The following is a 22,467-nucleotide window of genomic DNA, read 5'->3' as shown; positions in this document are numbered from 1 at the left end:
CCGGGGGCATAATAATAATAACAATACTTTATTTATTTATATTTATTTATATTTATTTATTTATATTCCGCTCTCTCTCCCCAAAGGGACTCAGGGCGGATTCCAAACATAAAAGGTAAACATTCAATGCCTGAATACATCAACAATACATCCAAACTAACAAAATGTATCCCACCCAACAGATAAATATGAATTATAACTCAACACAAGCCACTGAAGGGAGCTCGGACAAAACACCGGGCACAGAAAAGAAGCCAAGTCACACGATGCAGGCGGAAAGCAGGAGGGGACAGACAGACAGACAGACAGACCTGCGGAGGGCAAGGGGCGCGAACCGGGCGACCTCTGGGCAGGGGGAAAGCCCGGTGTCCTGATGCGCAGGGCCTTGCAGTGCGGAGGGTGCAGAGGAAGAAGGTCGGCGGAGGGGGCTCTCAGGACGGGCGGCAACCCCCGGCCCTCCCTGGCTGGGATTTCCGCTGCGGGAGAAAAAGAGAAGCCGGGGGCTCTTGCTGGGTGCAGACCAAAGAAGGGGGGCAGCAAGGAGACACTCCCAATGGGGCAACCCAGGGCACGGGCGCAGCCTTGGCCGAGGCGGGGGACGCGCCGGAGGGAGGGAGAGACTCACCGGGAAGCAGGGCCAAGCCGTGAGCCACCGTCCTGTTGTCGCCGTGCTCCACCGTGCTGTTGATGTCTGGCTCCAGGGCCGGAGGGCGGCACTCCATGATCTTGCAGGTGTAGACGCAGCGCTTCCGGGCGTCCATCGTGCTCCAGTACACCCGGGAGCACCTGGGGAGACACCCCAAAGGCGTGGCAAAGAGGGCAGCGGACACAGGACGTGGTCCTGCTGGGATAACACCTGTCCAGGCTTTGTTTGTTGGAAAGAGCAGCCTCCCAAGCCTTTCCCTATTGATTTCTTAATGTATATATTTGCTTAAGTGACCATACAATAGCCAGCTGCGTCCGTACCTTGGGAAGGCTGACTTAGCCACGGTAGTACACGCTTTGCTTACAGCCCGTTTAGATTCCTGCAACGCTCTCTACTAAATGCTCAATGCTAAGTTGCCTCTGAAGACTGCCCGGAAGCTGCAGCAAGTACAACGCGCGGCAGCCAGACTACTAACGGGTGCTGGGTACAGGGAGCACACCACTCCGTTGTTACTCGAGCTCCACTGGCTGCCGATTAGCTTCCGAGCACAATTCAAAGTGCTTGTGTTAACCTATAAAGCCCTAAACGACTCCGGCCCTGTTTACCTCTCCGAACGTATTCTTCCCTATGAACCATCAAAACCATTAAGATCGTCTGGACGGGCCCTACTCTCGGTCCCACCGCCTGCACAAGCACGGCTGGTGGGGACGAGGGACAGGGCCTTCTCGGTGGTGGCCCCTCGACTTTGGAACTCCCTGCTATTAGAGATCAGAAGTGTCCCCTCCCTCATGACGTTCAGGAAATTAACAAAGACCTGGTTGTGGAACGCGGCATTTGACAACTGATTTAATTCTTTGCCCACATGAAAGGAGGATGATGAATGGTAGTTTGGGATTGTAATTGTGTGGACGATTTGGCTCTTATAACTGTGATTATAATGTTTTTAATGTTTATGGTGCTTATATTTTAATCGTGTAATGATGTTGCATTGTGTTGTTATTGTATATTTTTGTATGTTAACACATGTTGTGAACCGGTCCGATTTCCTCTTTGAAGGTGAGAGGGTTGGTATATAAAACCTTCGAAATAAATAAATAATAAATAAATTACCTGTACTCTATGTGTATGTTGATTTGCCAGTTTGACTTACCTCTTTTGGCGTAGGAGGGGTTATTGACATTTATTTAGAACCATAGAATCAAAGAGTTGGAAGAGACCTCATGGGCCATCCAGTCCAACCCCATTCTGCCAAAAAGCAGGAATATTGCATTCAAATCACCCCTGACAGATGGCCATCCAGCCATGTAGTAAGTAAATAATTAGCATTATTTACTTACTACATTATTATACTGCTCTTCTCAGCCCTCGGGGCAACTCAGAGCGGTTCACAACAGCAAATACAATACTTAAAACATGATAAAAACAGTTGAGAACAATTTAAAAGAATGACAATTATAACAATCAATAAGCATCAAACATCTCGTATCGACTCATGGTTAAAATCAAGATCATACTGAGCATGTTCAGGTGGATTTATTTATGTATTTTTTTTTGTCGTGTCAGGAGCGACCTGAGAAACTGCAAGTCGCTTCTGGTGTGAGAGAATTGGCCGTCTGCAAGGACGTTGCCCAGGGGACGCCTGGATGATTTGATGTTTTATCATCCTTGTGGGAGACTTCTCTCATGTCCCCACATGAGGAGCTGGAGCTGATAGAGGGAGCTCACCCGCCTCTCCCCGGATTCGACCTGCGACCTGTCGGTCTTCAGTCCACATTTATGTATTGATTTACGACATTTATATGCCGCCCTTCTCACCCAGAAGGGGAGTCCAAGCGCCTTACAAGAGATATATAAAATGATCAAAGCTCTGGAGAACAAGCCCTATGAGGAGCGGCTTAAGGAGCTGGGCATGTTTAGCCTGAAGAAGAGAAGGCTGAGAGGAGATATGATAGCCATGTATAAATATGTGAGAGGAAGCCACAGGGAGGAGGAGGGAGCAAGCTTGTTTTCTGCTTCCCTGGAGACTAGGATGCGGAATAATGGCTTCAAACTACAAGAGAGGAGATTCCATCTGAACATGAGGAAGAACTTCCTGACTGAGAGAGCCGTTTAGCAGTGGAACTCTCTGCCCCGGAGTGTGGTGGAGGCTCCTTCTTTGGAAGCTTTTAAACAGAGGCTGGATGGGCATCTGTCAGGGGTGATTTGAATGCAATATTCCTGCTTCTTGGCAGAATGGGGCTGGAATGGATGATGGCCCAGGAGGTCTCTTCCAACTCTAGGATTCTATATATATATTATATTATTAGCATAGTACAGTAGCAGTATTAAATATTACTATATTGTACTATACCAGTATATTGCATTATTAATAATATTACACGTAATATAAATATGGAATGCACTTTCTTGGGGACGAGCCTGTACTTACTGGTAGCCAATGGGGAAGAGCTTGTCTTCACAATCCGAGAGGTCGTTCAGGATCCCGAGGCAGTCGATGGTCATGGAGCCTGCACGGAAAAGGCCCCGGAGCGGTTACGTCAGGGGTGGGGAAGGGGCCTGGTGCCCCCACAGCCCTCACCAGGGACTAAGGCCTTACCGATCATCATGTGGATGTTCTCTGGCTGCAGGCCGTTCAGAAACCGTCGCCTTAAACTGATCCCTTCAAAATCCACAAAGACTCTTCTCAGGACCTCGAACCCATTCTCTGGCACCACCTACAGCAGAGAAGAGTGGACAGTTCAAGAGAAGGCTGTGCAAAGGGCCCCAGACGGAGCGTGGAAGGGGGTGTCCACTCACCTCCCCCTTGATGAGGTCCCGGTGGCGCTGGCAGTAGACTTTCTTGTCCTCCAGGAAGATGCAGTTCTTGGCCCGGGAGCACATGAAGTGGAAGTTGCTGGTGCAGGAGGTCAGGCAGCAGCCCACCGTGGCCCCCGGCCTCTGGCAGAACTCACACCTCTGCAAGACAGGGGGGAAGGTCAAGGCCACCACGGGGAAAAGATATGCTCCGATGCAGCGTTTCTCCACCTTCCTAATGCTGCAACCTCTTAGTACAGATCCTCATGTTGTGCTGACCCCCAACCAGAACATTACTTTGATGAACAGATTTACATCCTCATACTAGTGCTTAGTTTTAACTGTTTCTGTTATTGGAGTGCATTCCCCCCATAGGAAAGTTTTGCTCCACGACCTCCACTAAAACCTCTGCAAATAATCTGTCCTTGTTTATCTCGTGTTTAGCTCACCTGAGTTTTTAATTCTGTTTCTACCCATTACATGTAGCTAGCCCATGTTATTGTGATTGTGTTTATTGTAATTTTATATTGCTATGTTGCCTTTTGTTTTATGTAATTGCGTTATTATTGTTTATTATTTGCATTTTCGGTTTTCTTTTATTTCATGTAATTGTTGTTTTGGGCTTGGCCTCATGTAAGCCGCACCGAGTCCCCATTGGGGAGATGGAGCGGGGTACAAATAAAGTTTTTATTATTATTATTATTATTATTATTATTATTACTTTCATTGTGACTTTATCATTGTAGTTTTGCTAAATGCTCAATGCTAAGTGTTCCCACCAAAATGGAATTGTAGAGGAGAGTCTACTGAACAAGCCAGTACCTGCCACATACCAGTACTGCCATCTATTGAGGAGTTACGAAAGTGGAGGCATTACTTTTCATTCAATCCTCTTAAACCAGTGTTTCTCAACCTGGGACTCGGGGGGTGGGTGGGTCATGAGGAGGGTTTCAGAGGGGTCACCAAAGACCATCAGAAAACTCATATTTCTGATGGTCTTTGGAACCCTTTGGACAGAGAAGACTGAAGATCTCTCCGCATCTTGGTGTCACTTTAACTGTCATGGTTTGATGTAATGGAATTCTAGGAACTGGAGTTTAACAAGCCTTCTCTATCAAAGCGGGCTGGTGCCTCCTGAAACTACAAATCCTTGGATTCCATAGCATTCAACCATCTCCATTAAAGTGATGCCAAACTGGATTTATTCAACCACGTAGATGTAGCCTTAGTGCAGCGTTTCTCTGCCTTCCTAATGCCGCAACCCCTTGGTCCAGTTCCTCGTGTTGTGCTGACCCCCAACCATAACATTACTTTCATTGCGACTTCATTACCGTAGCTTTGCTTCGGATACAAATCATAAGGTAAATATCAGATACGCAGGATGTATTTTCATTCACTGGACCAAATACCCAATGCACCCACATTTGAATACTGGTGGGGTTGGAGGGGGGTTGGTTTTTTCAATTAGGAGTTGTAGTTGCTGGGATTTATAGTTCACCTACAATCAAAGAGCATTCTGAACTCCACAAGCTAACTTGGTACACAGAACTCCCATGACCAACAGAAAATACTGGAAGGATTTGATAGGCATTGACCTTGAGTTTTGGAGTTGTAGTTCACCTACACCCAGGAAGCACTGTGGACTCAAACAATGATTGATCTGGACCAAACTTGACACGAATCCTCAATATGCCCAAATGTGAACACTGGTGGAGTTTGGGCAAAATAGGCCTTCACATTTGGGAGTTGTAGTTGCTGGGATTTATAATTCACCTACAATGAAAGAGAACTCTGAACTCCACCAGCGATGGAATTGAACCAAACTAGGCACACAGAACTCCCATAACCAACAGAAAATACTGGAAGGATTTGGTGGGCATTGAGTTTTGGATTTGTAGTTCACCTCCATCCAGAGAGCAGTGTGGAATCAAACAATGATGGATCTGGACCAAACTCTACACGAATACTCAATATGCCCAAATGTGAAAACTGGTGGAGTTTGGGGGAAATAGACCTTGACATTTGGGAGTTGTAGTTGCTGGGATTTATAGTTCACCACCAATGATGGACCTGAACCAAACTTGGCATGAATACTCAGCATGCCCCAATGATAGAATTGGGCCAACCTTCCCACACAGAACCTTCACGAACAACAGAAAATATTGTGTTTTCTGATGGTCTTTGGTGGCCCCTCTGACACTCCCCAGGTTGAGAAACTCTGCTCTGGTGGAAAGCACATAGTGAGCAAAAGAAGCGGGCAGTACGACCATCTGTTCCAAAGGGCTTCCTGTCTGTGTCATTGCAACAAAGGAGTCAGCCAACGGTCAAGCGAGAGAAGGGCTACTGCACACAGGAGTCTGGGGATCCCTTCCCATTTAGCATGCAGAGATCTGACATTTGGAGACTCAGGCCGGAATCACTCAGTTCTTGTGGGTTTTTTCGGGCTATATGGCCATGTTCTAGAGGCATTTCTCCTGACGTTTCGCCTGCATCTATGGCAGGCTTCCTCAGAGGTCTGCTGGAGCTGGGAAAAAGGGGTTTATATATCTGTGGACTGACCAGGGTGAGACAAAAGGCTTTTGTAAGTTGGGCTATGTGTGAATCTTTTCACCTGACCACCTTGATTAGCATACAATGGGCTGACTGTGCCTGGAGCAAACTCTTAATGAAAGGCGGTATAGAAATAAAGATTATTATTATTATTATTATTATTATTATTATTATTATTATTATTACTATTACTACTACTACTACTACTATTGCTGCTTTGGAAATTCAGGCCCTGTGTGGCCATTATTCCCACAAACCCTCCTCCACCCACCAGCTGCTTCCCGCGGATCAGGGCCATGTGCACGTTCTTCAAGGAGCCGCCGTCATCCTCAAACACCTCTGCTGACCACAGGGCGCAGTTCACGTGGGCCCACTCGTTCTGGCCGACGTAGAGGAGGCGCCCAGCGTCCTGAAGGAGACAGAGAAGAGCTTGGGTCAGCTGGGCAGCGAAGGCCAGTCTCATGACATCTTGGCCCCTTCCAAAAAGAGGGCTGCCCCACCCTTTGCCCCAGACTCCTTTCCTGGCACTTACGTTTCCCCCGTCATCGCCATACTTCAAGCAAAGCGCACACTGCCGGTTGTCTTCCACGTCCGGAGGAGGGACAAGGTCTGGGCCGTCCTCCTGCGTTCTGTCGGGATCTACAGAGGAAACATCACAAAAAGGGGAATGTGTGCCAGAAATATTAAAAATTAGATGTGTTTTTAATTACAAAAATGTGAGTCAAGCACTGAAAGAGTTAAATGGATGCAATGACTGCAAAATCCACAGTTCAATATAAGCAGGTGTGCCTGTAGTTTAGTACGCCTCAGTGTTAGTTGCCCTCAGTATGAAGACGCTTCAGTCTGAGAGAGGCCTCAGTGTGAGATAAACCTCAGTAGGCATCAGTGTGAGGTAGGCCTGAGTGCGTGAGAGGCCTGTTGTGAGAAGGCTTCAGTGAGAGAAGCCTCAGATTGGCCTCATGTGTAAAGCTCCAGTGTTATGTAAAAAGCTACTGTGTGAAGTTCTTGTGTAAGTTCGATGTGAGAGGAAGCCTCAGTGAGAGAGAAGCTGTTTATCTGCATACAAAAGAAGCTCAGCGTGGAAGCAAAGAAGGAAGTAGCCCGGATTTTTAATTGTGTTATGGAAATCTTGTTGTTGTAAATACAGCAACCATGTTATTTTACTAAAAAGAAAAGCCTCCTATGGAAGAGATCACATTGGTTTGTGTGTTTTTGTTCTTTTTACCACTTTGGGCTACTGGTGCTGCTAATAAGTTACTCTACTGAAGGTTTATGAGGAGGGTCTTTTGTTAATGAGCCCACTCACCCAACAATAATGCAATATAATACTAATGCAATATTATTGAGTTGCCTACGGGCTGAGAAAGGCGGTATACAAATACAGTAAATAAATAAAATAAATAAAAAATAATATATTACTATTATATATTTATATTGCATGTAATATTACTAATAATATTACAATATAATGTTATAGTACAATATAGTAATATTTAATACTGATATTTATTTATTTACAGTATTTATATTCCGTCCTTCTCACCCCGCAGGGGACTCAGGGCAGATTACAATGTACACATATATGGCAAACATTCAATGCCAATTTGACATGCAATGTATACAGACAGACAGTCAGAGGCTATTTAACTTTTTCTGGCCGCCAGGGGAGCTGTCGTTTCATCATCCATCTGCAACACTGATGAAGTACTTCCGCATTCCCCGCATGCTTTGCTGGAGTCTTTTTTATGGCCTCATAAATTAGTTAAATTAGCCTCCCCACACATAGGTGGTACCTAATTTTCCTACTTGACAGATGCAACTGTCTTTCGGGCTGCAAAGGTCGACAACTAGCTACACAATTGGTCAGAAGCTCACTCCGACCCGAGCTGGCTTCGAACTCATGACCTTTTGGTCAGAAGTGATCTTAATGCAGCTGACACTCAGCAAGCTGCGCCACAGTCCCGGTGCTATTGTACTGTGCTAATAATATAATATATTGTATGTATATATAGCTTTTAAGCCGCTCTGAATCCTCTTCAGGGTGAGAAGGGCAGCATATAAATGCCATAAATAAATAAACAATTTGCCCATCCTGACCAGGGAAGAAGAGAAAAAGGAGGAGGAGAGCTGGGAACTGGATGCTGAAGGAAGCAATAGCCAAAACAGGAAGGCGAAATGCAACCACTGTTACAGCAGCAGAGGGAGGGAAGCCCCCTTCAGCCAGACCCCTGGGCAGCAGGTGGAGTAAGTCATAAGCCCTCAGACAGGACTTGATTCTGAACAGATTCTCAGCCACCCCACTTCTGCCCTTGGACACCCTTATTGCTTACTGGCAGAAGGCGGTGTTGGTGGAGGCATCGGGGTTGGGGAGTCGGGCTCTCCAGGCCCCTTGGGCCGTGGGGCTGGAATGATCTTCTTCATCAAGGGAGGCTGCTGGGCACAGCTGTTCTCCTCGCGCTCCTGCCACTGAGCGTAGTTGTGGTCGAGCGACGGGGGCAAGACGGCGTTGGGCAGCATCCCACTGCTGAAAGGCACCCAGAGGAGGAAGAACCCGGGTCAGGCGTGCCTTTACTCACTCCGGAGAGGGCAGCCCCTTAAATGCCCACCCAAGGGATCTTGCAAAGGGGAGCATCCCAGAATGACCCTTGTAATCCCCTCTCTGACCTCCGAGAAGGGAAAGACCACCTCTCAAAAGCCAGATCTTGCCTTCAAAGCACAAGAGTGGAGGCACCCCACAGGCCCACGACAAAGTGACTTACTTTGGTGTAACTTTATTAGGTTCCCAAAATCTTGATTTCTTCACGCTGAACCATGGAAATACACGCTCCATTTGCTAAATAGGGAAGGAAAACAGTCCTTGACAAGATGCGCTTTCACTCCGAGGAAGATGCAAATTTACATCCAGGCCAATTTATTAGGGGCAAAGTTAGGCCTTAGACTTGTCAGTTTTTCTGGGCTATATGGCCATGTTCTAGAAGCATTCTCTCCTGATCTTTCGCCTGAATCTATGGCAAGCATCCTCAGAGGTTGTGAAGTCTGTTGGAACTAGGAAAAAGGGTTTATATATCTGTGGAATGATCAGGGTGGGAGAAAGAACTCTTGTCTGTTGGAGCTAGGTGTGAATGTTTCAACTGACCACCTTGATTAGCATATAATGGCTTGATAGTGCCTAGAGCAAACTTTTGTGGAGAGGTGATTAGATGTTCTTGTTTGTTTCCTCTCTGTTATTGTGCTGTTGTAATTTTAGAGTTTTTTAATACTGGTAGCCAGATTTTGTTCATTTTCATGGTTTCCTCCAACAGCAAGCAAAAAGCCCACGATATGGTTCAGATATGTGGATGACACTTTCACCCTTTGGAGCCATGGAGAAGAAGAACTCAACAGGTTCCTGGAACATCTCAACAGCATCCACCCAAACATCCAGTTCACCATGGAAAAAGAAAATGAAGGAAGATGGCCTTTTCTAGATGTCCTCGTCATCCGCAAACCAGATCAACAATTGGGACACACCATTTACAGAAAACCCACACAGACAGATAGAGATCTACATCAATACTCCAACCATCACCCAAGTCAAAAAAGAAGCACCATTAAAGCCTTGGCAGACCGTGCAAAAAGAATCTGCGAAGCCCACCTCCTCCATGATGGACTGAACCCCCTCAACTGGGCTCTCCAGGCCAATGGAGACTCCACCTCAGACATCAGAAGAGCTGCAAGACCACTGAGAAGAAGCCACGAGAGTCAAGACCAAGACCCACCCAGAGGAAAAGTGTTCTTGCCATACATCAAGGGAACCACTGACCGCAGAGGGAAACTGATGAGGAAACACAACATACAAACAATCTACAAACCAAACCAAGAAAATCCAACGAATGCTACGTTCAGCAAAGGACAAGAGGGATCCTCTCACTTCTGCCGGAGTCTACCATAGACCATGCAGCTGTGGACAAGAAGTCTCCACAGGGACCACTAAACACAGCAGCGTTGCCCAGACACAAATCAAGGAACATGAAAGGTACTGCAGGCTACTTCAACCAGAGAAATCAGCCATAGCAGAGCACCTGATGAACCAACCTGGACACAGAATATTATTTGAGAACACAGAAATGCTGGACCACTCTCACAACCATCGTCAGACTACACAGAGAAGCCATGGAAATCCACAAGAAGCATGTGGACAATTTCAACAGAAAGGAGGAAACCATGAAAATGAACAAAATCTGGCTACCAGTATTAAAAAACTCTAAAATTACAACAGCAAAACAACAGAGAGGAAACAATCTGGGACATTTAATCACCTCTCAACAAAAGATTCCCCCAGGCACTGCCAGGCCATCAATACTAATCAAGGTGGTCAGTTGAAACATTCCCACCTAGCTCCAGGAGACAAGAGTTCTTTGGCCCACCCTGGTCATTTCACGGATATATAAACCTCTTTTCCTAGTTCCGACAGACCTCACTACCTCTGAGGATGCTTGCCATAGATGCAGGCGAAACGTCAGGAGAGAATGCCTCTAGAACAAGGCCAGAGAGCCCGAAAAACCTACAACATCCCAGTGATTCCGGCCATGAAAGCCTTCGACAAGGCCTTAGACTGCTTCCCAGGCAGCCAAGGAGTGACTTGTACAGAACTAAGAGCCCCCTGGGGAATGTGGAAGCTGGAGGAAGCGTTGAACCCGCCTCACCCGGATAAAGAAGGACTTCACCATGCCGTTGGCCTTCTTCAGCTCCGGCTGCCCTCCATCTGCGTTGATGGCGGCTTGGACGATCTTGACCATGTCGTCGCTGAAGTCCAGCTGAGCGGGAGAAACAAGCTGGTCATGCCAAGAACAAACCACACGAAGAGAGGCCGAGGGAGCTGGGCGCGTTCCGCCTGGCAAAGAGACAGACGTACCACTGAAGTGTAGCCTCCTTGGTCCATTTTCCTCTTCATGCTCTCCAGGTCCCGCAGCGGCTGCTCCTCCTGCTTGCTGACCTCGGTGAGCACCGGTGGATCTGGGCCTTCAGGAGAACTGCGGGACGGGACGCTCTCCTCCGTCTCCGGGTTCAAGTCGGGGGGTTTGGCCGCCTGGAGACGGGACAGAGAAGGGGCAGGAGCAGGGCTGAATCTCTCACCCAGCACTATTATTATTATTATTATTATTATTATTATTATAACTTTATTTGTACCCCGCTAGCATCTCCCAAGGGATTCGATGCGGCTTACAGCAGGCCGGAGCCCAACACAATACAACAATACAATAAATAGCAAATAAAACAATTAAAGCAGAAAACAATAGTAATAACAATACAACAGAACATTATTGAAAACTGAACCGGCCGGAGTAGGGTACAGGATTAAAAGTGCTGAAAGTGTCGGAGGGATATGGGGTTAAAATATAGGTGCAGTGTGCATTGAGGGTGATCTTGACTCTGGGCTTTGGTGGTGGGGTTCCTAATCTGAGAAGTGCATCTGGGCTTTGGTGGTGGGGTTCCTAATCTGAGAAGGCACGTTGGAACAGCCAGGTTTTCAGGTTCTTTCTGAAAACCGCCAAGGTAGGAGCCTGTCTGAGATCTTTCGGGAAGGCATTCCAGAGGCGGGGGGGCCACCACAGAGAAGGCCCTGTCCCGCGTCCCCACCAAACGCGCCTGCGAGGCGGGCGGGATCACGAGCAGGGCCTCTCCTGATGACCGGAGTGAGCGTGTGGGTTCGTAGACTGTGATGTGGTCTCGCAGGTAGGGTGGTCCCACTTCTCTCTATTTGCTTGTTCCAGGCATAACGCTCCTGGCAGCCACCAGAGAGACCACTCAGGACGAGCCACGGAAGAGAAGGGCTGGCGTGGGACAGGGCGTAGCTCCCTTCACCCCACACAATCTTTGCAGAGGACACTGATTCCCCCAAGAGGTGAAGGGGTGTCCTCCTCTAGGGATGTTTCAGTTGGAAATCCTGCATTGAGTGGATTGAGGGGCCCTTTTCAGTTTTAAATTCCCAGCAGATCCTACTAAAGACAGGCAGGCAGGCAGGTCCCTGTTTCTTCTGAACTGTTGCTCTATGACAGACATGTCGCTTATTCTACAAATTCAAGAGGAACGATCCACCCGAAGCCCTCCACCTCACTCTGGGGCCTCCTCTCCCAGCAGCCCCACAGAAGTGTCAGAAATATTACACATTATCTAGGTATTTTTGATGACAAAAGTGTGAGTCAAGCACTGAAAGAGTTAGTAGGCCAAAGCCTGTGAAGAGTCAGTAGCTCGCGTTGTCCTGAGGAGTGTGAGGTAAACCTCAGTGTGAGAGAAGCCTCGTGTGAGAAAACTCCAGTGTGAAGGCTGCTGTGTATAAAGGTACTGTGTATTTGTTTATTTGTGTTATGGAAACCTCGTTGTAAATAATGCAACCATATTATTTTACTACGAAGAAAAGCCTCCAAAGGAAAGATGGGATTGGTCTCTGTGTTTTTGCTCTTATCACTTTGGGCCTACTGGTGCTGGGTCACGCTGCTGCTAAGTTACTCTGCTCTGCATTTATGGGGAGGGTCTTTTGTTAATAAGCCAACTTGCCAAACAGACAGGTGGGCCCCTGTTTTTCCGGATAAGCAACATGTCTACAGCAGACATGTTGCTTATTCTACAAATTTGAAGAAGGATGCTCCACCCGAAGCCCTCCACCTCACTCTGGGGCCTCCTCTCCCAGCAGCCCCACAGAAGTATCAGAAATATTACACATTATCTAGGTATTTTTGATGACAAAAGTGTGAGTCAAGCACTGAAAGAATTAATAGGCCGAAGCCTGTTAAGAGTCAGTAGCTCGCGTTGTCCCGAGGAGTGTGAGGTAAACCTCAGTGTGAGAGAAGCCTCGTGTGAGAAAGCTCCAGTGCAGTGTTTCTCAACCTGGGGGTCGGGACCCTTGGAGGGGTCGCCAGAGGGGTCACCAAAGACCATAAGAAAACACAGTATTTTCTGTTGGTCCTGGGGGTTCTGTATGGGAAGTTTGGCCCAATGCTATCATTGGTGGGGTTCAGAATGCTTTTTGATTTTAGGTTTACTATAAATCCCAGCAACTACAACTCCCAAATGCCAAGGCCTATATTCCCCAAATTCCACCAGTGTTCACATTTAGCATACTGAGTATTCGTGCCAAGTTTCGTCCAGATCCATCATTGTTTGAGTCCATAGTGTTCTGTAGGTGAACTACAAGTCCCAAACTCAAGGTCAATGCCCACCAAACCTTTCTAGTGTTTTCTGTTGGTCGTGGGCATTCTTTGTGCAAAGTTTGGTTCAATTCCATCGTTGGTGGAGTTCAGAATACTCTGATTGTAGGTGAACCATAAATCCCAACAACTACAACTCCCAAATTATGTTTCATAACAGGAGCAAACTTACAGTTATGAAGTAGCAAAAGAATGTCATGGTTGGGGGTCACCACAACATGAGGAACTGTATTAAGGGGTCGTGGCATTAGGAAGGTTGAGAAACACTGCTCCAGTGTGAAGGCTGCTGTGTATAAAGCTATTGTGTATTTATTCATTTGTGTTATGGTAACCTGTTGTTGTAAATAGTGCAACCATATTATTTTACTACGAAGAAAAGTCTCCAAAGGAAGAGATAACATTGGTCTCTGTGTTTTTGTTCTTCTTATCACTTTGGGCTCCTGTTGCTGGGTCACGATGCCGCTAATAAGCTATTCTGCTCCACATTTATGGGGAGGGTCTTTTGTTAATAAGCCCACTTTCCAAATAGACAGCTGGGTCCCTGTTTCTCCTGATCTGTTGCTCTACGGCAGACATGTTGTTTATTCTACAAATCCCCCCCCCCCCACCAATACCTCCACCTCACTCTGGGGCCTCCTTTCCCAGCAGCCCCACAGGAGGAGGGTCTGGCCCACCTGTCGGTAGCGCAGCAAGTGGCTGGTGGTCCTGGAGTTGAAGAGGGCCGCCAAGACCTGCTTCAGGGAGAGCTGCAGCTCCTTCTCCAGCGCCAGCCGCCATTCCGCCGGGTGCTGCTCCGTGCAGTTGATGCAGGTGTAGGCCACGCTCTCGGGCAGGTTGGAGAGGATCTCGTACATCTCGTCTGAAGGGGAGCGGGACAAGCGTTACGTGACGGGCACCAAGGGAGAGGAGCCCCAATGCCACGGTCAAGGGGTGGGCAGGCAGTGGATGGCCTCACCAGAGAGGTTTTCACACTTGGAGTGGACCCAGCGGTCACACTTCCCGCACTGCATCATCTTGCTCTCGTAGTCGTCGTCATCGTAGCATTTGTCGCACAGAGGGCAGAAGTTCCCTGCAAGGGAGGCAAAGGGCTGAGCTCGCTACCATGAAGAGATGCCAACTAAAAGGCCAGGCTGGCTGCCTCCTGGTTTCACCACAGAGAGAATCAAATGGAAGGCTGCTGCCTGGGCAGGCCGGGGACACTTTGCCCACCCTCCTCCCCTCCTGGGCAGAAGGTGTGTCGCCTTTCCTTCCCTGGGCAACCGGGCCCGCCTCTCCTCACCTTTAGCGAAGAGTTTGGCACAGTCGTGACACAGGGAGAAGTCATGGGACCACTGGGCATCCCAGCCCTTGCCCGGCGTTGTTGCCCCACAACTCTTGCAGCGGACACACTTGGTGCAGATCTGGAAAGAACGATAAAGAGCGTTCTGTGCTCACAACAAATAAATCATAGCATTTATTCATTCATTTCTATAAAGCGCTGGTGGGCTTGTTCCCTGCCTCTCCTCAAAGCTCCAAATGGTAGAAAGAAGTAATTTGATAAATGCACAAAATAACATGGAGGTTGTCAGAAATATTAAAAACCAACTAGGTATTTGTAATTACAATAATAATAATAATATAATAAAACTTTATTTATATACTGCTCTATCTCCCCAAGGGGACTCGAAGCGGTTTCCAAGTAACATCATCAATACATACAAAGTAAACAACATAAACATAAAATTAACAAGACAATATAAGCATAAAAAATCACAATAGCACATATATATTTATAATAATAATAATAATAATAATAATAATAATAATAATCTTTATTTATATACCGCTCCATCTCCCCGAGGGGACTCAGAGCGGCTCCCAGGTAACATCACAAAACATACAAAGTAAAAAACAACATAACCATAAGATTAACAAAACAAAATATAAGCATACAAATTGTCCCCATAACACACATACATTAAAAGTAATCCTGCCTGTTCAAGGCAATTAAAAAATCTAAAAGGCCGGGCCAAGATTTGTGCAAGCCCCAAAAATTTTAGTCAAGCACTGAAATGGATGCAATGACCCAGCAAAAGTTGCAGTTCTATATAAGCAGGTGTGCCTGTAGCTTAGTAGCAGCCAGTTTGAGGTAAACCTCAGTGGGAAAAAGGTTTCCGTCTGTGAGGTAGGTCTTAGTCTATGAGAAGGCCGAGTGTGAGAAGGCTTGCTGCGCGAAGCCTTGGTGAAAGAAGCCCCAGGCCTTATGTGTAAAACTCCAGTATAAAGGCTGCCGTGTGTAAAAAGCTGTTGTGTGACGCTCCAGTATCAGTTCCTTGTGAGAAAATGTTCTGTGAGAGTGAAGCTGTTTATCTGCATGAGAAAGAAGCCCAGCGTGGAAGCAAAGAAGGAAGTATAAAGAATTTTATTTGTGTTACGGAAACCTTGCTCTTGTAAATAATGGAACCATATCATTTTGCTATAAAGAAAAGCTATTTGCGTCTACTAAATAAAAACATTATCCATCCTCCTGAGAAGAGAGGAAGCAAGGAAATGCGGCTCAGGGACACTCACCCATCCTCTGTATTTTTCTGTGATGTTGTTTATTTTATTGCAACTTGTATCTTATTTTATTATAATTTGCTATATGGGCTTGGCCTCATGTAAGCTGCCCCAAGTCCCCTTTGAGGAGACGGTGGCGGGGTATAAATAAATAATAATAATAATAATAATAATAATAATTGTTGTTTTGTTGTTGTTGTTGTTGTTAATAATAAGAGTGTTCTGCGCTCACAACAAATAGCATTTATTCATTCATTTCTAAAAAGCACCAATGGGTTTGTTCCCAGCCCCCCTCAAAGCTGAGAACAGTAGAAAGAAGTAATTTGATAAATGCACAAAATACCATGGAGGCTGCCAGAAATATTAAAAACCAACTAGGTATTTGTAATTACAAAAATGAGAGTCCAGCAGTGAAATGGATGCAACGATTCAGCAAAAGCTGCAGTTCTATATAAGCAGGAGTGCCTGTAGCTTAGTAGCAGTCAGTTTGAGGTAAACCTCAGTGGGAGATAGCTTTCTGTCTGTGAGGTAGGCCTTAGTCTATGAGAAGGTCGAGTGTGAGAAGGCTTGCTGTGAGAAGCTTTGGTGAAAGAAGCCCCAGGCTTATGTGTAAAACTCCAATATAAAGGCTGCTGTGTGTAAAAAGCTGTTGTGTGACGCTCCAGTATCAGTTCGTTGTGAGAGGAGGTTCTGTGAGAGTGAAGCTGCATGAGAAAGAAGCCCAGCGTGGAAGCAAAGAAGGAAGTATAAAGAATTTTATTTGTGTTATGGAAACCTTGCTCTTGTAAATAATGCAACCATATTATTTTGCTATAAAGAAAAGCCTCCTATGGAAAAGAAAACATTGGTCTGTGTGGTTTTGTTCTTTGGGCTCCTGGTGCTGGGTCACGCTGCTGCTTGTAAGTTTTTAAGGAGGGTCTTTTGCTAATAAGCCCACTCACCCAACAGAGGCGACTACAGCCTCCTGAGAAGGGAGGAAGCAAGGGAATGCGGCTCAGGGACACTCACCCAGACCTTCTTCTTCTTGGTGGGCTTTGTGGGGTAGTTTGGTCCCAGGCACTCCGGGTGATAGCTGTTTCGGCACTTGTTGCACTCCAGAAGTTGCTGAGGGAAGCAACGGAGGCGGACGTTACCCGACTGGACCAAGAGCCAGATCCCCGGTGCCAGCCAAGGCATCTCACACCACCAAGAAACAGGGAGCCTCCCAAACACTCCATTCCCAGAAGCCCCCCAGGAAGCCCTGCCACTACCTTGGTGGCCTGGTGCTGCCTCCCACAGACGTGGCAGAACTTGCAACGACGGCAGCACCAGTTCTCCAGCTGATCCTCCAAGGGCCGCTCGCCGTCCTCCAAGCAGAACTTGTGGAAGGGCTCACAACACACCTGGCAATACACAAACTGCAGGCCAAAGGGAGGGGGTGGTGGTCAGCGGGTCAGCTGCATACACAGGCTTCCCTTCAGCCTCAGGGCCATTTCTGTCAGCATCTGACCCAGCTCCCCCAGACTGAAGAGCCAAGCAAAGTGCCCTGAGAGTCTTCACAAAGGGCTCCAACCTGCTTTGAAGCTCATAAGTCTGGAACGATCCCCCTGGAAGTGGGCGGTCAGCAGGACTCTTACCTCCACATGCCCACTGCTGGCACACAGGAAGCAGACCACACGAGGCGTGATGGGGACAGAGGTCAGGATGCTCAAGCCGCCCATTTCCCAAATGCTCTCAACCTCACAGTCCTCCTAAGGGAAAGCAAGGCAAGACGACTATGAGAGGAAGAAGGGGAGAAGAGGCCCCAGGGCAAAGACCCTGCGGATGTCTCCCCCAGATGTGTTACCTTGAAGTCCACTCGGATGGTGTGGACGCGGTCGGCCAGGGGCTTCTGCTTCGAGATGCTGCCGCTGGGCAAAGCGCTCAGGGCGCCGCTGGGGATGGTACTTTCTGGCCGAGCAGCTGGAGGAGGAGGCTTTTCCTGGAGGGAAGGACGAAGAGAGAGAGAGAGAGGTCAGCCCGCCTGCCATTGGTTCATTTCAGGTCAAAGCAGAACAGCAGCTCACCTTTTCCTTCGGCTTCTGTTTTGCCGGTAAAGTTGGACGAGGAGTGATTTTCTTCTGTTTGCTTTGCTCTGCGGCTACAAAGGGAGGGGGGAGAACAGTGGGTTACAAGCAAAGTTCAGGGGAACGAGATCCAAGGAAGCCAAGCAAGCATGGCTCTGTTTTGGATGGCTGCCCGCTTGTGCCCACTGCCCACCAGGCGGAGGGTGCGACACCAGCTTTGAGATGGTTGAACAGAAGCTCTCCAAAGCTCTAGGTGCCCTTACTGCCTATTACAGGGAAAACCAGCTGATCCCTAATCCATCTAAAACACAGACATGTGCCTTTCACCTTAAGAACAGACAAGCATCCCAAGCTCTGAGGATTATCACCTGGGAAGGAAGGCATCCCACTGGAGCATTGCAGCGCACCCAAATACCTGGGAGTCACTCTGGACCGTGCTCTGACCTACAAGAAGCACTGCCTGAACATCAAACAAAAAGTGGGCGCTAGAAACAATATCATACGAAAACTGACTGGCACAACCTGGGGATCACAACCAGATACAGTGAAGACATCTGCCCTTGTGCTATGCTATGCTACTCTGCTGCTGAGTACACATGCCCAGTGTGGAACACATCTCACCACGCTAAAACAGTAAATGTGGCTCTTAATGAGACATGCCACATTATCACGGGGTGTCTGCGCCCTACACCACTGGAGAAATTACACTGCCAGTATTGCACCACCTGACATCCGCCGGGAAGTGGCAGCCAATAGTGAAAGGACCAAGGCAGAGACATCTCCAGCTCATCCCTTGTTTGGGTATCAGCCAGCACGTCAACGACTTAAATCTAGACATAGTTTTCTAAGATCTACAGAGACACTCACTGGAACACCCCAGCAAGCGAGAGTCCAAAAGTGGCAGGCTCAAACTCCGAACCTGATACCAAATGAGAGACTCCTTCCTGGGCACACAGAAGACTGGGCGACTTGGAAGGCGCTGAACAGACTGAGCTCTGGTACCTACTACAGGGAAAACCAGCTGATTCCTAATCCATCTAAAACAGACATATGCCTTTCACCTTAAGAACAGACAAGCATCCTGAGCTCTGAGGAATCCCACTGGAGCATTGCAGCACACCCAAATACCTGGGAGTCACTCTGGACCGTGCAGAGCTGCAGAGCCAACCTCAAGAAATGGGGCCACAAAGTGGAATCCACGGCATGTGAGTGCGGAGAAGAGCAAACCACTGACCACCTGCTGCGATGCAACCTGAGCCCTGCCACATGATGCACAATGGAGGACCTTCTTGCGGCAACACCAGAGGCACTCCAAGGGGCCAGATACTGGTCAAAGGACATTGAATCAACTACCAAGTTTGCAAAATTTGTGTTTTTTCATCTGTTTGTTTGTTTTGTTCTGTTAGAAATGTAATACAATAGTCTGCTTGCCCCTGACACGATAAATAAATAAAATCTTCCCAGTTTGGATCCCTGCGCCCTGGTCAAACTGGCAGGAAGGCCTTACCTGCGTCTTGCGGTGGGGCGGCCTTCTTCTTGGGCTCCGCAGGGACCACAGCTTTGGGGGCTTCCTTCTTCGGTGGGGCTAGGGCTGGGGCGGGGGCTCCCGGAGCGGAGGGTGCCGCCTGCTTGCCGGACTTCCTGGTGACGACGGGAGGCGGGGCCGGCTTGGGGTCCGGGACGGTCGGGGGAGGCCCCTCCTCGCCCTTCTCCTCGGTGGGCTTCCGGGCCGCAGGTTCACTGGCCCTCCTGGGGGCCGGCGGGCCCTCTTTCGGCAGTGGGGGCGGAGCGGGGGCCGCTTTCTGCCCAGGCTCCGACTGGCCCTTCCCCGCCTGGCTCTCCTTCTTCTCGCCGGGCCTGGGCTTCTTCTCCTTCCTCTTGGCGGCTGCAGGGCAAGGAGGCGGCTCAGGTGCAATTGATAGGTAAGAGCAGTGGTTCTCAACCTTCCTAATGCTCCAACCCCTTCGCACAGTCCCTCATGTTGTGGTGAACTCCCCAATCGTAAAATTACTTTCGTTGCTACTTCATAACTGCAATTTTGCTACTGTTATGAATCGTAATGTACATATTCGAAGAGGGACGCTCCACCCCAAGTTATGAATTGTATACACCCTACATCAGTGGTTCTCAACCTGGGGTCCCCAGAAGTTTATGGCCTACAACTCCCAGAAACCCCAGCCTGTTTACCAGCTGTTAGGATTTCTGGGAGTTGAAGGCCAAAAACATCTGGGGACCCCAGGTTGACAACCACTGCCCTACATATTCGATATGCAGGATGTATTCTCATGCACTGCACAAAAACACCCGACACTCCCAAATCTGAATACTGGTGGGGTTGATTTTGTCACTTGGGAGTTGTAGTTGCTGGGATTTATAGTTCACCTACAATCAAAGACCATTCTGAACTCCATCAACGATGGAATTGGGCCAAACATGGCACACAGGACTCCCATGACCAACATGGGCATTGATGGGCATTGACCTTGAGTTTGGGAGTTGTAGTTCACCTACAGCCAGAGAGCACTGTGGACTCAAACTATGAAAGATCCAGTCCAAACTTCGCATGAATATTCCATATGCCCAAATATGCACACAGATGGAGTTTGGGGGAACTAGACCTTGACATTTGGGAGTTGTAGTTGCTGCGATTTATAGTTCACCTACAATCAAAGAGCATTCTGAACTCCACCAATGATGGAATTGAACCAAACGTGGCATACAGGACTCCCTTGACCAACAGAAAATACTAAAGGGATTGGTGGGTATTGACCTTGAGTTTTGGAGTTCTAGTTCACCTACATCTAGAGAGCATTGTGGACTCAAACAAGGATGGATCTGGACCAAACTTGGCACAAACACTCAATATGCCCAAATGTGAACACTGGTGGAGTTTGGGGAAAATAGACTTTGACATTTGGGAGTTGCTGTTGCTGGGATTTATAGTTCACCTACAATCAAAAAGCCCCTTGAACCCTACCAATGATAGAATTGGGGTAAACCTCCCACACACAATCCCCATGACCATCAGAAAATACTGGAGGGATTTGGGGGAATTGACAGTGATGTAGGAGAGATGTAGTTCACCTACCTCCTGTGAACTACATCTCTCCTAAATGTGTTCCTATGTGTTTTCTGATGGTCTTTGGCAACCTGTCCGACACCCCTCTCACAACCCCCGAGGGGTCCCAACCCCCAGTTTGACCATTGCTGGGGAAGAGGGAGCAGTGCCTTCCTTCCCCGGCCTCCACGACCACAGTCATCCCTACCTTTGGCTTGCTTCTGAAGGTAGGCTTTGGAGGGCATCCACTGCAGGTTCTGACACTTCCTCATCCTGGGAAGGAAGGAAGGAGGGAGGTGATTTGGAGCACATGCTGGGGCCTCTCTTAGAACCTTCTGTGTCCTCTCACAGAAACCCCAGGGCCACCAATGCAGGAAGGAGGCAGTTGTGAAGCACTTGGGGGTGCAAAGCAACCCTGATGGCTGGCCAAGAAGCTCAAGAAAGTCCCTTTCCCAAAGGCCCTTCATTTCTCTGGTTTGGCGAATTAAAACCCAAACTGGGAGGGCTGCAGCCGAACTGCTATTTCCAAATATATTCCGCCCTCCACTCCTCGTAGAAGCAATTCTATCCCAACTTTTTATGCACCTGCCACTTTGTTTACATCACTGATTCTCAACCTGTGTCACCCCAGATGTTTTGGCCTTCAACTCCCAGAAATCCTAAGAGAAATCCTGGGATTTCTGGGAGTTGGAGGACAAAACACCGGGACCCACACACTGAGAACCACTGCTGGGTTACATCCTCAGGATAGGATGCAAGTGGCTTTTGCAGGAACCTGAGCTGGGCAAAGGCTGAGCCCAAGGCATGGCAAAGGCCTGTATTTTGCAGTCATTGTGTCTCCTTTTGCAGGCGATGTTTGCAGGAACCTGAGCTGGGCAAAGGCCGAGCCCAGAGAATGGCAAAGGCGTCTATTTTGCAGTCATTGCATCTCCTTTTGGGGGAGTCTCTCATCCTGAGAGACATCTACAAGAAAGGGATGGATAGGGAAGCCCACCCCTCACACACACACACACACACACACACACACACACACAGAAACTTACTTGCAACACTGCTTCTTTATGTTGCGGCCACCAAACTTTGGCTTGTCCAGGCAGTTTGTGCAGACGCCGCAGTCCTCGGGGACCTGGCACCCTGGACACTGCCCGCAGCGCCTCGAGCGCCTGCCCTTTTTCACGGGGGGCTCCTGGGGGGCCTTGTTCCTGGTGACTGGCTTGATGGGCTTGATGGGCGGCGCGAGGGGCTCGGCCTCTTCGGAACCAGCAATGGAGGACTTGTCTGCCCAAAGAAAAGCCCACCGCGATTCAGCCCCTGAGACTGGAGTGGTGAGTGGCCCTCAACCTGCAGCTCCTGCCCCTCGTGCCCTACTACTTCCTTACCGTCGTTCCCCATGGAAGACAGAATCTTCTCCCGCTCCTCCCACGGCAAGGCACTCAGGGTGGGCATGTCGTCCGGGAAGACCGCTCGCTTGCGGCCCAGCGCGACAGCCGCCCTCCTGCAGACGTGCTTGATGCGCGGCCCTCGCACGGAGGTCTCCGAGGAGTCGCTTTCCTGGCCCTGGGAGCAAAGGACAGGCAGTGGTCAGAAGGGGCCCCCCATTGACTCTCTTGGCCCCCTCCCTTCCCTGGCCAGCTCTGCTTCCAAGCCAGC

The 22,467-nt window shown here is 48.5% G+C and overlaps 1 protein-coding gene across 3 annotated transcripts in view; it reads right to left on the bottom strand.

The window, feature by feature from the left end:
• KMT2A (lysine methyltransferase 2A) overlaps positions 1-22,467 on the bottom strand; it is a 50,082-nt gene that overhangs the window by 10,055 nt on the left and 17,560 nt on the right. For 2 of the 3 annotated variants that reach the window (XM_067470826.1, XM_067470828.1), the window contains exons 4-26: positions 22,197-22,374; positions 21,861-22,095; positions 21,026-21,090; positions 19,267-19,644; positions 17,760-17,833; positions 17,540-17,674; positions 17,331-17,444; positions 16,962-17,111; positions 16,723-16,818; positions 14,456-14,576; positions 14,132-14,245; positions 13,851-14,035; positions 10,884-11,057; positions 10,675-10,785; positions 8,749-8,822; positions 8,320-8,513; positions 6,522-6,628; positions 6,261-6,398; positions 3,443-3,601; positions 3,243-3,360; positions 3,075-3,153; positions 626-786; positions 312-476 (exon numbers count right to left, since the gene is read on the bottom strand). In XM_067470826.1, coding sequence (XP_067326927.1) covers positions 312-476; positions 626-786; positions 3,075-3,153; positions 3,243-3,360; positions 3,443-3,601; positions 6,261-6,398; positions 6,522-6,628; positions 8,320-8,513; positions 8,749-8,822; positions 10,675-10,785; positions 10,884-11,057; positions 13,851-14,035; positions 14,132-14,245; positions 14,456-14,576; positions 16,723-16,818; positions 16,962-17,111; positions 17,331-17,444; positions 17,540-17,674; positions 17,760-17,833; positions 19,267-19,644; positions 21,026-21,090; positions 21,861-22,095; positions 22,197-22,374 — 3,325 coding nt within the window. The remainder of the gene's footprint in view (positions 1-311; positions 477-625; positions 787-3,074; positions 3,154-3,242; positions 3,361-3,442; positions 3,602-6,260; positions 6,399-6,521; positions 6,629-8,319; positions 8,514-8,748; positions 8,823-10,674; positions 10,786-10,883; positions 11,058-13,850; positions 14,036-14,131; positions 14,246-14,455; positions 14,577-16,722; positions 16,819-16,961; positions 17,112-17,330; positions 17,445-17,539; positions 17,675-17,759; positions 17,834-19,266; positions 19,645-21,025; positions 21,091-21,860; positions 22,096-22,196; positions 22,375-22,467) is intronic. The other variant, XM_067470827.1, reaches the window with a different exon arrangement.

This window comes from Anolis sagrei, chromosome 7 (genome assembly GCF_037176765.1).
Source record: "Anolis sagrei isolate rAnoSag1 chromosome 7, rAnoSag1.mat, whole genome shotgun sequence".
In the NCBI taxonomy this organism is placed as follows: Eukaryota; Metazoa; Chordata; class Lepidosauria; order Squamata; family Dactyloidae; genus Anolis; species Anolis sagrei.
This window is presented reverse-complemented; position numbering and strand designations above follow the sequence as displayed.